This window comes from Sciurus carolinensis, chromosome 1, assembly GCF_902686445.1.
Source record: "Sciurus carolinensis chromosome 1, mSciCar1.2, whole genome shotgun sequence".
Taxonomy (NCBI): Eukaryota; Metazoa; Chordata; class Mammalia; order Rodentia; family Sciuridae; genus Sciurus; species Sciurus carolinensis.
The window spans coordinates 5,148,821-5,164,931 of record NC_062213.1 but is presented as its reverse complement, the minus strand read 5'-3'; the positions used below and the strand labels follow the sequence as shown (position 1 = coordinate 5,164,931).

Here is a 16,111-nt window from a genome sequence, read left to right as displayed (position 1 = left end):
GGGACCCTGGTGTTCTGGGCCGCCTTCACCCACACCAGTGTCCACTGGGAATCCAGGTCCATCATGTTCCCGGCTGCCCTGGGATACTGCTGTTGACACAGATTACACAGTCAGTCCCTTGCATTGTGCAAAGTGCTCTGGCCTGACAAGAAATTATATGGCCGTCTTGGGTATAAGTGACTGTGCTCGCAAAAGCACTCAAGCAGCGACTAACGGCTCTACTTCTCCAGTAGCAGCACCAAGGAGAAGCAGTTGTTTTTACTGATGTCTAAAGGGCAAAGCCAGGCAGAATCCCAGCTCCACGCCACACCCAGGCGGTGCTCTTCCCTGCCAGCAACAGCACCCACTCGCAGGGAGGCCTGGGATCTACAAGCCGTCTCCCACCCAGCTTCTCCAACACAAGAAGCTACGAGGGAAGTGTTGCTTTTTAAAGTTCTTTACTTCCCATAGCTTGGCATTGCCCTGGGCAGAGCCAAGGCACCAAAAAAAAAAAAAAAAAAGAAAGAAAGATAAAGGAATGGCAGTAAGGGGCCCTGGGGAGGCTCAGGTCCACATAGAGTGACAAAGGCGGTAGGGAAGAGGCGGTGGCTTAAAGGGCAGCACTCCAGGCCTTCCGTCCCTGCAACCAGGGGCAGAGGCATCCCCAACCTCCGTGCACCTCATTTCACAGGTTGTGAGCCTCGAGCATAACATGGGGCCCTCTGTGGGGGTCGCAAGAGGGTTAAAGGAGATGTCAGGGAGAAGGCGGAGCTCGAAGCTCTGAGGTCTTCCAATCCTGGCCGTGCGTCATTTCTCTTCCTGGATCTGTTGTGCAGTTGTGAATTCAGGACGATCTTCCCTTGTAAGTCGTTGTAATTGAGAGTGCCCAGGCCTAGCACGGACTGCACCATAGTCAAGTGTGATGGCCCAAGTCACCATCAGAAAACTGATTGCCAGTCAGCTGCCACCAAGAGTTGTCCACATGCCACGCACAACTAGGGTGCTTTACCCCATGATGTCGATGGCACCTCACTGCAACCCAATGAAGGGCACATTCTTGTTATCCCTCAGGCAAAACACCAGGGCACAGAGAGGTTGTCATCTGCTCAAGGACACATAACTGGGTTCTAATTGAGATATTTTGTTACCAGGGACTCTGCACTTAATCATATACAATACTCAATGCCCAAATATGTATTAATTTAAAAATTATGCTATCCATTCATCCATCCATCCATCCATCCATCCATCCATCCATCCATCCATCTATTCATTGTCTGTTTACCCATCTGTGTCCCCCACATAAGAACTGGATGAATAGGCCAACGTGAAGAGGGACCATCTCTGACCTGTAGTGAGTGCTGTCACCTCCCAGCCACTTGCCTGGGCTCACCCAGGAGGGTACCTGCCTCTGCCACAGCTCCTACACCTAAAGGGCGTCTGCAGAAGGAGCTCATTCTCTGCCCCAGGGCCGCCTGACTTCGGGGTGTGGAAAACCCAGTGCACAGGAGTCGGTGTCTCCAGGAGCACTCTCCCTTACGACAGGTTGGCACCTGGTGGGTGAGTAGTCCAGCCACCATCCTGCCCCAGGGGGAGTGAGGGAAGCCATTGCTGGAGTGTTCCTTCTCCCTGTTCCTTTCTCTGGGTGCCTCCCGGGAGCCCTCCCTGAATATCCTGCCTGCATCCACATCTCTGTCTTGATTTCGTAGGGTCCCCAGATTCTATCCATCCTGTGCCGAATTCCTCCCAAGCAGCTCAGGGTAATGACACATCATGAGGTCCCAGGATGAACCATGGGAGAACTCTGGAACGGGCAGCTGGGCCTGCCTGGTCCAGGAGAACCAGGCCTGTCTCCTGCATGAGTCGTTGGCCACAGACAAGCTCAGCTGCATCCCCGCACGCACCACCACCCAGGAACTGCCTTCTCCCCCAGTGAGCACTGGGCTCTGTGGCAGCCATCCATTTTGCTGTGGAAAGCTCTTTCTTTTCCTCTCAGTGGTGAATTCTGGCTTCTGCATCTGGCAAACTGTAAAATGACAAAGGAGGTGCTTCCGGCAAGTTGCATAAGATCAGAATGAGTCATAATAGTTTACAACCAAAGAAATTAAATGGAGCATGCGGCTTGCTGTAGGGACTTTTGTGTAATTCACGTCAGTCTCTGAAGACTCCGCAGCTCCCACCTCACCAGGAGTTAAAGCAGGGCAGTTGCAAAATGTAACTCACAAAAATAATTATCAGAGAAGCACAGCTTTGCCACCTCATCCAATCCTCCAGCAACTCTGGCAAGTTGGCATATTATCCTCATTCTACATGGAAAGACTCTGAAGCTCTGAGGTGCTGTCTGACCTGCTCTGGGTCACACAGCCTGTCAGAGTAGAGCGGCATCCTAAGTGCTCGCTTAGTGTCATTGTTGTGGTTGCTGTAATTCTGGCATAAAAGATGATAACTCAATCATTTTATTTAAAATATAATTTTATCAATAAGTAATGCGTGCTCATGTTTTCAAAAATTAAAATGATAACAATGAAGCAAAGCAGCCTGGAGTCACAGTGGCCTTCCTGCCCACGGCCTCTGCTCAGAACCATCATCCTGTGGGTGTGATCCACCTTAACCACTGTCCTGTGGATGTGATCCACCTTAACCACTGTCCTATGGATGTGATCCACCTTAACCACTGTCCTGTGGATGCGATCGATCTTAACCACAGTCCTGTGGATGTGATCCACCTTAACCACTGTCCTGTGGATGCAATCGACCTTAACCACAGTCCTGTGGATGTGATCCACCTTAACCACAGTCCTGTGGATGTGATCCACCTTAACCACTGTCCTGTGGATGTGATCCACCTTAACCACTGTCCTGTGGATGTGATCCACCTTAACCACTGTCCTGTGGATGTGATCCACCTTAACCACTGTCCTGTGGATGCGATCGACCTTAACCACTGTCCTGTGGATGTGATCCACCTTTCACTGGATCACATGGGATCTCAGAGCTCCTTCCTATAAAAACTAGAAAAATACCCATGTACTTGGTTTCATATGCACAACAGAACAGACCCTGCCCTGAGCCTCTGCCCTCTCCTGTAACTTGCAGCAGACCCTCCTCACCCAGAGGAAGCCCACTTCCCTTCGAGCACCTGCTGGTGTCCTAGGGGATGCATCTCCATTTAGCCAGGCCCCTGGGGCCGGCGTCTGGAGGACCTGCTGACGACCAGCTTCAGCCTCCCGTCCAGGTGTGGGATTTGTTTGTCTTGCTCATTTGTGGTGCTGAGATCTAACCCAGGGCCAGGGGCTCATGGATGCTGAGCAAATGCTCCACCACTGAGCCACACCCCAGGCCCAGCCATGAAGACAAAAGTCTGCTAGAACCCAAAGAGGCCTTGTCATCACAGAGCCCAGACCCCAGGCAGGGGAGACCACCAAGCTCGGGGAGGCTGCCTCTGAGTTCACAGATAAGGTCTTTAGAAATCCCTCACACTCCCAACCAACAGCTACACAGGCCACAGAGAAGGCCTCCTGAACACTCTGTCCTTCTCTTTGGATGTCCCTGAACAGAGGACAATAATAAAAAATGACAACAAAAGCTAGAGCAAACAAAGGGGTGTGGGGACAAGGGCCCAGCGCCTGGGCTGGCAGACCGTGTGGTAGTGTGTATGGGCTTGCACTCCAGAACAGCTCGCCTGCCAGGGTCCCCTCCCACACCAGCAGGCCCGAGGCCACGGGCAGTGAAACACAGAGGTAGGGAAGGCCCTTGTCCTGCTGCCAGGGCAGCACACAACTTCCGGCTGGTCACTCCATCTCCCTGAGACTCAGCTTCCTCAGCTGGTCCTGTGACCCAGGGACCAGCGCTGACCTTGCAGAGCTGCTGGGAGAAGCACGTGAAGCAGAGCATGGAGTTCATGATCACTGGGCCTGGCTCCCAGAAGCCCTCAGCTCAGAGTGGCCATTCCCAAGACCCAGCGAGTCTGACACATGAACGGATAGGAAGAGTGAAGTCCCTTACTGGCTCTCCAGGGGGACCTGGCTTTCCATCTCTGCCCTGCTTGCCTTCTTCACCCTGTAAGAGAAACTCAAGCTGGTTATCAGGTCAAAGAAGGTTAGAGGGGACGGGACAAAGGATGCTGCTGTCACATGAGCAGCTGCTGGGCGTCTCCACGTGCGGAAAGGTCTGATTTCACAGTTTCCTTCCCAACACCAGATCTGGCTGCAGACCTCTGACTCGCGGCACCTGGCACATACTGGAAAAGTAGCACATCATGCAATAGTATCACTATTCTCACTTCCGATCTGATGAAGGCCCCACTGGGCGTTTCCATGGAATCAAACTCAGGACAACAGAGACCTCGTTGTTGGCCTCCAGAGTGGAACATGAGATGGGGTGGAGAGAGCAGAGGAAGAAGAGGAGGACCTTACATATCAAGCGGGGGAGCACTTAGCACAGCTCCTGTGACACTTGAACTCAGAGTGTGAAGGTGAGGGTGGGCTGGGGGTGTGGAAAGGCCACAGGCATGTTGCATCTGCTCTCCATGCAGCCCAGCCATGACTCCCTCCCCTCAGTCAACCGCATCCCAGAGCGGGCACAACATTCTTCATGTTTATCCCAGGAATAAGCAACTCTTCAGGGTCTCTGAAGATGGGAAGTTAATCCATATGATGGTTATAACGACAGAGGACTGAGGGTCCAACCCTGGGCACCTGGGTCCGGGTCTGCAGAGAAAGAAGCAAGAGGAGGCAGAGGGGAGCCAGAGTCCCACCCAGCAAGCTCAATCTGCTGGCGGCTATAAGGCGTGGAGCCCTGGGCAAGCTCTCGAGCTCTCACCTCCTGGTGCCACCTCCCCTAAGAGAGGCCAAACCTGCCCTGCAGAGGCCCCAGGAGGCTGACGTCAGGCTTCCTTTCCTGGTACTGTGTTGCTGCTGCTGCAGGGGCCGCCCATGGAGGTGTGCACTCTTCCTGCTGGTGCTTGAACCTCAGTGACTTGGCACAAGGCAGCCTTGTGGACATGATCAGAACATCTGGGCTGCTGGCCAGAAGCTCAGTATGCAGCTGCAGCCCTTCATGGATGCTGCCCCTGGCCGGGTGTGTGAACACCAAGTCAACCAGTTCACATCCTGATCCTCTTTGCAATTGAAAGTCTAACCCCAGCACCATTCCTCCATGCATGGAAGTCACAGGAAAGGGGGTCAAGAGAGCCATGCACAGAAAGGAAACCAGTGAAGCAAGACGAAGCCTACCAAGGAGGCCAGCATACTGGGTTGGGCAAGGGAGAACTGGGCAATGTGGGGCAGCACGTGACTCCAGAAGCAGAAACCTGAGAAAATGCTGAGGAGGGCCAAGTGCGGCCTGTGGGACCATCTTAGAAATAACTGTGCCTTTCTGGGACAGAAGAGCTGCCCCTTGCTCACTGCTCCTGGGGATCCTGTGACTTCTTAGAGCCTCCGTCCTCCACCTTTACTAAGTAGGGATACACACACATGCTGCGTGGTGAGGACTTTATGCTGGGACATAAGTGAAGGGTGCTTCTTGCACTGTGCCTGGTTCAGAGCTGGTCCCCAACAAATGGGCAGATGTGCTGTTTCACTTTGAGGAAGCTAATGTCAGTGTTCCGATGTCAGCAACTTCCCAGGGCCTCACCTCCTGTCAGCACCCTGCAGGAGTGGATGGAATTAGCAACTCTTAAGTGCAGACACCCCTGTGTTTCTAGACTGTGTGTTTTGCCTGACACTTTTTTCCTGATGCCTGTCAACTTTACCTACATAACTGGAACTTGAGTACTAGAGTCACCACCCCCTGTGGAGCCCTGGGCTCCCTTCATTGTCTGGCTGGGGCACTCACCGCCTGGTCTCCCACAGCCCCTGTGTGACCATCCATGAGGACAAGCATCATGCTCTATGACAACAGTTTCTCCCCTTCTTGTTTGGCTTCTCCATGAAACCATGAGCTCTCAGAGGGCCGGGGCCTTGAATGCTAGCGTAGGTTGGGAATGCTGCCATTCATGTATTGCCATTCACCTTGTCCTTTACTCAGTCTAGATCTAGGAAGCACCGGCTTGGCTCAGTGATGGGGGAGGTGGGGAGAAGGCCGACAGGAAATCAGCGACATTCACAGTTGGTTCATACCGTAACTGCTGGGACGGGGATGTAGGAGTGGTCTTAGAGTCTGGCTCCAGTCCCCACCTAACCCTGCTGGGGAGTGTCAAGAGCACACATCAGGAGCAAATGATGCGTCATGGAGACCTTGGGGAGAGTGGGCACGTGGGCCCTTGGTGAAAGCCAGGTGCATTGGCATATGGCGAGTTCTGTGCACAGAGCCTGCAACAGGAGCAGGACGCACATGAAAGCCAGCACGCTCCTCGTTTCCCAGGCAGGAGGCAGGGAAGAGCTACCTGGGAAGGAATGGCCTCCTGGAGGAACACGAAGTGGTTGAAGGTGGCTGCGTGGGGGTGGGGTGAGAAAGAGACAGAGCAGAATCAGGGTCCACTCATGAGAGGCCAGGGAGGCCACAGGGCCCATCCTGACTTAACAGTGGCAATGTCAGCAGAAGGAGGCATGACATCATCAGATTTGCATCTGAAGGAAAGAAGAAAGCGAGTGAGGGAGGGAGAGGATGAGGGACATATGTTTGTATCATCACAAATAGTTAATCACACAAAGTGTTGTGTATGTGTGTGTGACAGAGAGAGAGAGAGAGAGAGAGAGAGAGAGCACTTGTGTATGTGTTATTGATGATGAACAGAAAACAGTCACCTCTACAGCACCCTAGAACGTTAATAACAAGGGATCAACACAAACCCCTACCAGAGATCTTCTCCCCTCAACTTTTCCATCACTAGAATTGAATCAATAAACATGTCTGAGCTACTATAACATATGAGGACACCAGTTTATTCTGACAGAGGCTATACAACCCAGCATGTCATTTAGAAACTATGTGACTGGACAGATCCCTTAACCCCCAGGGTCCCAGGACAGGAGGAGAGCTGCCGCTGATGCTCAGGAGCTGATTATCAGATCTTCAAGGAGGAAGGGCTCCAGAAAACAATCCATCATCCTCATTCTTCTTTAATTAATATTTGCTGTGTACTCAACTCTGGGTGGAGACCCAAGACTGAACAAAAAGCTGAAGAAGTTGCAGCTCTCACAGAATCCCCAGTACCATAATTAATAGCTACTCTTCTCTGTTATGTCCCTAAATCTAACAAGCAAAAATAAAATGAGTGAATTGATTAGATCCATGAATCACTCATCCCCCTACTCCACCAATAGCAATGTGATTCCCAGCTGGAACAGACATCCAGAAGGAAACGGAGGGCCTTTCCTAGGCTTGGGGCAAATAAAGAAGCAATGCCTGTACTGAGTGGGAGGGATCAAGGCTTCGACAGGAGACTGGGTGTAGCACTTGACTAGCATGCTTGGAGCCCTGAATTTGATTCTTCTTTAATTAATATTTGCTGTGTACTCAACTCTGGGTGGAGACCCAAGACTGAACAAAAAGCTGAAGAAGTTGCATAAATTTATTTATTTAGTATGGCTAAATAAATAAATAAAATAAAATAAAAACCAGTGACGGGCATTCCAGAAATGCACATTCAAAGGCTCTGAGACCTGGAGGATGGGTCAAGCGTGGCAGGAAAGACTGCAGCCTGTTCTAGGAGCCAGTGTGACTGAGTAAGATGGCAGGTGGAGGGCTGTTGGGTGCTGTGGTCAGCTGGTGCCCCAGCACACACAGGCCAGACCCTGAGCCACTAAGAATCCACCTCCCTGACAAAGGCAGCATGTGGCCTTTCCAGGCAGCCCTTATTACAAATATGTCAGCCATCTGGACCCCATTGAAAAGCATGTTAAATTGAGAAATTTGGAACAATGTTCAAGGAAAGTAATTTTGCAGTATGTATTGAGAACCTTAACTATTACTATACTCGGACAAGTAATTCCACTTTGGGGAGTCATCCTAAGGAAATTAGGAAAACACTATGCATGCAAAATTGTTCACTGTAGCTTTAAAAATAATTGCAAGATTTATGAGGCAACAGAGGTATAATCATATATATGATGGTGCATTATCTAGATATATTGTATGTGAATTTTATGAACCTTTAATAGTAGCATGGAAATAAAACTGCTTATATTATCACAGTTAATTACCACAAACAGCTGCGTATGAGTGACTGTATGTGTGTGTTGTTGTTGATGAATGAATCAAAGAGAGAGAGAGAGAGAGAAACAGAAATGCTATATAAACAAATCAGAAACAACCAATTATACATTAAAGAAGAACAAGATTAAGAATGACATCAAAATTGTATTGGCTTAGGCCAATAAGCAAATTAATGAATTTTTCTTCTTCTAAAGATCTGTAACACCCAAAATTCCAGTAGTGATCAAGTCTTATTTCAACAACAAAAGAATACATTTCTGCTTGCTTATTTTTGCAAAGAGAAACTAAAGTTTGTTAAATGCCACTTACCGGGACTCCAGGTATTCCAGATGGGCCTTGGGGTCCAGGTGGACCTTCTTTCCCCTAAAAGATCCAAGACATAAGACACCATGAAATTGTCAGTTGGCTCTTTTGGAAATAGAGGATCTCACACAGGACCACCAGGTGCTGGGAGTCCCCAAGTGGGCTGAACCACACCAGCCTCCTCACCTTCCAGGCTCACCAACCAGGGCAACAGTGTCCCAGGAGAGCACCCCACCACCATTGGCATGCACACTAGACCCAGGGAAACGAGTGATTAAAAGGTCAAGAGGAGGAGGAAGAGGAGTAAGAGGAGGAGGAGGAGGAGGAGGAGAAGGAGGAGGAGGAGGAGGAGGAGAAGGTGGCGGTCAGTGGAAAGAAAATAGTGGGACTTTAAAGTCCACAAGACCTGGTCCAGATCCAACCTGACATTTGTCCCCTAATTTCCTGAGACTTGATTCCCCCCAATAAGCACAGACAGGACACCTCAAAGTACTGTACCTACAGGACCCAGTGCAAGGGAAGGGCTGAGCTAGGGACACTCCTAACTGATGGCTTCATTATTTTCATTGTTTTGGAGAGAGTCCTAAACCTTTGGTCAGAGGTGGCTATGGTGAGTCTTTCCCTCATGAAAAACACATGAGGTTTTGAAAGTCTATTTTATCAGTTGCATTAATTAACACTTAATTTGCCACTTTATGCATCAAAGACATAACCTCAATCAGGGCTTCTACATCAGTTTGAAGGATTTAGTGCCACTTTTCATGAGGCACATTATTACATTTTTAAAATTATATTTTTATATTTTTACATGCACATTTTTACATTTTGCCACATCTCTGTCATGAGATGTAGATTCCTGGAGACTTTACAATCTCTTGTCAATGTTTCTGTGAGATAGACACTGATTTCGGGTTTTCCATTCTAATGGCATAAAATGAGGCATTCTTAAGGATTGTTATTCTATCCTCTTAAAACAAAAGCAAAAACAAACTGTAGCTTATATTTCAGATTTATATAGATTTTAAACAGCAGCATATAAAAATGGCCCCATCAGGAGACCAAAGCACACTTCTTTTAAAATAAATACTTTTCAAACTAACTCAATAATTGAGTTTTATCCATATCTGAAGACAATGAAAGACATTAGTAATGCATGATTAAGATACTGAGAAGCTAGCTTGAGATTCTTTTATAGGGTCTTAAGCACTGATGAGAAAAGAATAATGTTTTAGGCTTATTACTGTTTGCCAAAACCTTTTCTCAAAGGGATGTGTACTCTTTGCATCCATGTTGAGAAGTCACTCCTAATTTTTTTAAAAAGTAGAATGCCCTGTTTATGTTTGTGCTGATAACCGTCAGGCAGAACCTATGTCTCATAACGCAATGTTGCAAAAGAGTTGGGGACTCCTACTGCCTCCTATTGCCTCCTCTGAGGAGGCAATATGGGATTCACCTCAGAGGAGCCAAAGATCCAGGGTGCTCATTACTATAAATCTGCTCACATTAGTTATTTGCTATGGAAATTAATCTATTTAATTATTCATTAGGCATCTCAAAGAAATTTAGGTAGAAAAGGAAAAAGAATAATATTCTATGCAAATTAAGTTTGTATTTTGAAAATATTTGAAGAGTCACTGACTGTGTAAACAGAAAGCATTAAGGTAAGAGAGCGATAAAGGTTTATTTTTAAATCCCAACAATCTGGGGCTCTGCATAGATATTGTCTCACAGATGCTGTTATGTTCTCAAACAACATTTTCTAAAAGGCAGCAAGTAGTAGATGGGTGAAGGTTCTTTTTATAAGAATAATTATAAGGGATCCCATTCAGGGGGTTCAAATTCGAAGTACTGGCCTTTATTCTATGTTGAAAAAATTAACAAATATATGTATTTGCAAATTCAAAATACAGTGGAAATGTTTATTTTGTATGGACATTTTTATTATTATTACCCATCTATCTTTTTAAATTTTTTAAATATCAATATGCATTGTTCAGACTAAGAAAATTTGCACTATGTCTCGGTTTGATGTTTATGGCAAACTATCAGGACCATGTACAGCTTCACATACACACATACTTTGCCAAGGAGTCCCATGACAGAATCAAAGTCTTGTTTAATACAGTTTAATTCCTGGGAATGTAATGATTTTACTTCTGGGATTCACAGCTTATTCCCTTCAGGCAAACAGTCCATTAGTTTTTATTGGGGAAATACTTTACAGTCTGAGGATCAATGAAAAGCTGCCTGCAGCATTTAATTCATCCTGGGACTTGTAGGTGGGCTGCTTCAAAAGGATTGACCGCAGGATGATCCTAAGAAGGACCACGTGGTTGTCATTATTCAGCTTCGACATCCTGCAGGGGTTCAGTGTGGACTGTAGAAAGAACACTGAATTGTGAGTTTTCAGATGGACTCACATCCCAACTTGGACATTGATTTCCATTATGACTTTGGACAAGGGACTTAATTAACCCCATTGGGCTTTGATGTCCTGGTAGAGAGCGATGGAGTTGTACTAAGAGGCCTAAGGTGCCCTTTGAACAAGATTCCAAATATTCCAGGGCAGAGCTGACCTCTTTTCCTGCTAGTTCTGGATTATGATGCTGCAATTCCTGTAGACCAGGGATTGTGTCTAATTGGCACATCGGCTCACTGTGTGATTCTGAACTGATCATTTTACTTCCCCAATCCCCACTTTTCTGGTTTATAAGATGGATACAATGATCTGGGGCTTTTCTAAATATTGAGCTACAGTGGAGGGCAGCAATGGGATGAGATGAAGGCTATGACTGGTCTGTATATTCCTTTGAATCCCTCGAGTGTACTGCCACCAGTAAAATGCCTGCTGCACAACGCTTTACCCTTACTTCATGACACAGAAGCCAAATGTGGTTCTGGCAGCTTCATATCTCCAAAGAAAAGAACTGAGTTCAAATGGCAATGGCACCAGCTGTGATTCTGGGGCACTCCCGTTGGATCAGTTGAGCTAACAGTGGCTGCCTCCTGTCTGAGATGCACTGGAGCAGACCACAGCTCAGGGTGGACTCGCCCAAGCCCCCCCATTGACCCCAATTGCTCAGAACAGAAACTACCTGAGAGAGAATACAGAGGTGGGGCCTAATTCCAGGGCCTGTCTGCAGTGGTGGCTGTGAACTGAGTACTGGAATTGCAGATTGCCAGCTCATTTCACCCAGACACTTATCATAATGGCAAAGTCATCAGGGCCCCAAAAGAAAGCAATCCCTCCTGTTCTTGCTGTTGGACGGGTCGTGAGTGGAAGCTTGGGAACATGTGGGCCACAGGAGGAACAGAGGATCAGGAAATGATTAGTGAATACATGGGTTCTCAAAAGGCCTAAAGATAGACATAAGGCAGATCCTGTCCCTCAAGGAACTTACTGGTGGCCCTTGAATTCCTGGTGGTCCAGCAGCTCCTGCAACTCCATCCGCTCCCTAGAAAAAACAAGGCAGAAGACTCGTTTTTCACACATGGGTGACGGTCATTAGTTCTCTCCTCTACAGACAGCTCTTACACTATGTGTCCCCTCCAAGCTTCCTGAACTATCATGTCACAATGATGCTTCTGCCTCCATTATCAAGATAGAAACCTGCTACACACAGGTTGCTGAGAAAATTGGAAAACTTAGTACACATCAAGGATCAGTCACCTCTGGGAGCATCCTAAGGGCTCTCTGTAAAGGGCATTCCTTTATTGTAAGAGTCCAATGTCCCTCCAAAGACCAGGGACACTGCAATAACTAAATATGGAGGCATAAATAAGCAAGTTCTCACAGCACTTTATTGACAGTCTTTATTTAATTATTTTACATATACTTATTGAATATTTATTTTTATCAGGTGCCAGTCAAGTTTTATGAATGTAAAATTGACCACAGCATAGTTTTGGACCTTGAGGGAACTGATATAGCTGTAGAAAAGAATGGCCTTTCCATACGTGGCAAATTCCTGGGACAGGATGCAATCTGAATTGTCCCTGCCTCTTCCACCAGGTGAGGACCCAGACAAATGTTCATGAAATGAAGGGATGTTGGTAATGTTAAACAAACAGCATAGGTTATTGATTTAATTATATGTCTAGTCCAAAACTAACAGAAATAGAGGCTCTACTTCAAATCTGGATTTTTTTTGTATATAACTTTAGCAAAAGTTTTGGGCAACCTACATTTTGGAAATCTGCTAAGTTGGAATAAAATTCTCTACTGCACCTTGGGACCAGGGTAAGGGTTTTAAGGATGCTGACTAAGCACCAGAAAATAAAAGCTGGAAGAGTCTTTCCTGCTTGATGCTTGTATCTCTGGGCACCAAAGACAGGGCCTGCCAAATAATATGCAGTCAAAGAATTGAACAAATGGCCAGGGGTGTGAGTTCTCTGCTTATGGGTTCCCTTTGCAGGACAGGCTGATGAGCCTGAAGTGCAGCTGACCAGGCATCCATTTCTAAAGGCAATCAGCAGTAAAGGCATGACACAAAATAGAAGCTCAATTAACATCTGCTGAGTGAATTGAAAGCATTAGTCAGTTGATGACAGACAAACCAGCTTCTGATTGTGATTGTCTCTGAGTCTCAGATTCATCATTTAGCATGAGATTCAGAAGCCAGGAGTCATTTCCTATGGTTGCCAGATTCTAAGTTACTGCAATTTCCAATGAGGAGAGAGCAGGAATTCCTTTATACTGGAGACATGCTACAGACTTCAGATGAAGTAAGGATGGAGATTTAACCCAATATTACCCAGCTAATAGCTTGCACAGAAAAGTTGAAGTTGTCATGATAGAAAAGTATTCTCCAAGGAACTGTTTCTTTTAATAAAAAGGTCCCTCAAATGTCCCTCTTTGTAACTGCTAATGCCTGTCCCCATGAGCCATTGCATAACTATCTTTATCAGGTTTTCCTTTTGCTGATTATCACATGCTATAAAATCCAATAATATATGCAAACACAATACAAGGCACTTTATTAAGTAAAATACAAGTCTTGAAAGAATTGTCAAAACCTGTGAAGCTCAATAATAGCAAGCTGATCAGGCCCCTAAAGATCCTTCATGAATGTACACAGAGCAGAGCTGTTAAGATTCAGGCTGGGGAATTAGAAAGGGTCTTAACACAAGATGCTATAGAAAGGGAGCGAGCTGAACATCTGAGATTTGAGGTAGGTTTTCAAAAAACTGAGAAAGCTTTTGGTACTTTTGTAGATAGTTTATCTTTTATGAGTTTACTACAAAAGCTAATTATGAAGCAAAAAAAAAATCATTTCATGCTCTCATAAGACAGTCGAATGAATCAAACATCACTTTCCTATGCTCATATATGAATACACAGTGTAACTCCATGTCATGCTCAACCACAAGAATGGGATCAAAATTGTAGTGGGTTCCACCTCATGTATGTATAATATATCAAAATACACCCTACTGTCATGTATATCTAAAACCAAAAAAGAAGAAAATATTTTATTGAAGATTTAAAACAATGATTTACTCAAATAAGTAACACATAATTGCAATTATACATTGGTGGTGTGTTATTTTAGAGGACAAAGCAAGCTTAATTTCACACATTTTAACTTCATAGTCCTAACCCAACATTTTCCTCAAAATCTATTGTTGATATGCTGGTCCCTATTTAAAGTGGGTTCCTTTCAGTGGTATTTTAGCCATGACCAATGGCTCTGGGTGGAAAGGTCTGAGAGATGGAGTCTCATAGAGAACCCATGGAGAGTCCCAGGGTTCCTGGGCTTGGCAGGGACACTAATTCCCACTGCTTGTCATCATGGCTGCCCTTGATTGGGTTCATGGGCTCAACAGCAGTGGGTTCCAGAAAGAAAAAGAATGAGCCTGGTCTGTGGGCAGCCTGGACTGAGGGGAGAGAGATGCTAAGGTCATTGGTCAATGTCAGAATCACAGCTGCTGCAGGAGCAGGGATATGTTTGCTCAGGAAGCCCAGGAAGTGGGACAACAATCATGGCGCATGTTGTAGCCATCAGAGTAAGAAATGCCAGGGAACGCAATGCATGAACAATTAAAAGAACGTTTAGCTGTCACTATCGTTACAGACTGCAGTCCATTCAGGAAAATCTGGGCTTAGGTAGGCTTTCTGAGCTCCAGGGCCTTTCACCATGTGACCCGTTCCTCTGAAAAGAAAGTCTTTACTTGAGATCCTAACCTTGAAATCCTGGCTTCATCCATCCTCACCAGTTCCCCCGCCCCAACCCATTCTGAGCATAGTGCCCAGCAGGGCCACTCAGGTGCCTCTGCATTCTTCCCTTCAGTTCATCCCTGGGCACATTTTAGATTTTGGCCCATCCTTTAAAATGAGAGGTAGGTCCAGTGTAATACCATCTCCAGGTAAGTGTGGACATGTGCTCAGAGGTCAAGGCCAAGAGAGAAGGAGGTTTGAAATTTGACTTACTGGTGGCCCAGGATTCCCTGGAGGCCCCATGAAGCCTGGAACTCCAGGATGACCCTAGGGAACACAAGAGTTAATTCATAAATAATTGTAAAAGCTTTTTGCCCATTCAGAACAACTTTCAGGCAATAATGCAATGAAGATACAACAAAAGGATCTCTTTTATACACCTTGCTAGTGCTTTAAGAGGTAGAGAAGGTACCTGATGCTATTTATAAAACAATTATGTCCTGTGGACGTGGATTCGCTTCAAAATAATGAGGAGATGGGCATGAGGAGGTGGTTGAGGAAACAGTTGAAAGCAAAAGTCGCCATAGTATCTGACAGGGTGTGGCTGTGGGCTGGGTACCAGGGGCTGCATTATGATATCTCTACTGCACAGATAGACTGTACTGCCCCGTCTCTCACACACACACACACACACACACACACATCAATGCTCTGTATCCTCAGGGAGTTCATTCCAGGAAACACCCCCCACCACCACCCATGAACACCAGAAACCCAGGACGCTCAAGTCCCTTACATAAAAGGCCACAGTGTTTGCATGTAACACACACACATTCCCCATATAGTTGAAATCATCTCCGGATGACTAGAAATAGTGAAGACAATGCAAATGCTATGTAGGTAGGTATTGTACTGCATATTTTAGGGCACGATATGAAGTCTGTACATGTTTAGTGCAGATACTAAGTGGTTTTTAATATTTTAAATCTAGGGGTGGTTGGTTCCATGGACACAGAAGCCAGGCATATGGAGGGCCAGTGCTGTCTGTTCATCTACCTAGCTCCTTAATAAAAAGCAAGTGGGTTTATCAAATTATGGCACCCATACTGTGGTCATATTTTGGATATTTTAAGAAAGGAATTCATTTCTATGTGCAGAGGGGAGGCTCCTGCGTGATACAAATGAGGCGCACAGTTAAGGTTCACGGTGTGGCATCTAACTTTCAGTCCAGTGTGACAGCGTTGTAAACCAAACGCACCCCGTGAGGAATGATCTCCTGCCCTGCACCTGCGTGCCTGCCTGCTCAGCCCTCGGCAGAGGTTCTGCCTCTGGTGTGGCTCTCTCCTCAGGATGGGTCACATACATTTCGTTTCTCCAAACACAGAAGGGCCTTTGGCTGAGCGCCTCACTCTGACCTCGAGCGCAGCGCCTGTCCCGCGCCCACGGCTTGTGTCCACGCGCCTCGCCCCACTGCAGCACTGCGGGCCTGGTGAGGTCAGGCACGTGGCCCTCACT

General features: G+C 46.6%; 1 protein-coding gene across 1 annotated transcript in view; it reads right to left on the bottom strand.

Moving 5' to 3' along the window:
• The window catches only part of Col22a1 (collagen type XXII alpha 1 chain), a 235,778-nt gene that overhangs the window by 23,546 nt on the left and 196,121 nt on the right, over positions 1 to 16,111 (bottom strand). Inside the window, exons 48-51 of the mRNA XM_047525428.1 lie at positions 14,870 to 14,923; positions 11,841 to 11,894; positions 8,446 to 8,499; positions 3,985 to 4,038 (exon numbers count right to left, since the gene is read on the bottom strand). Coding sequence (XP_047381384.1) covers positions 3,985 to 4,038; positions 8,446 to 8,499; positions 11,841 to 11,894; positions 14,870 to 14,923 — 216 coding nt within the window. The remainder of the gene's footprint in view (positions 1 to 3,984; positions 4,039 to 8,445; positions 8,500 to 11,840; positions 11,895 to 14,869; positions 14,924 to 16,111) is intronic.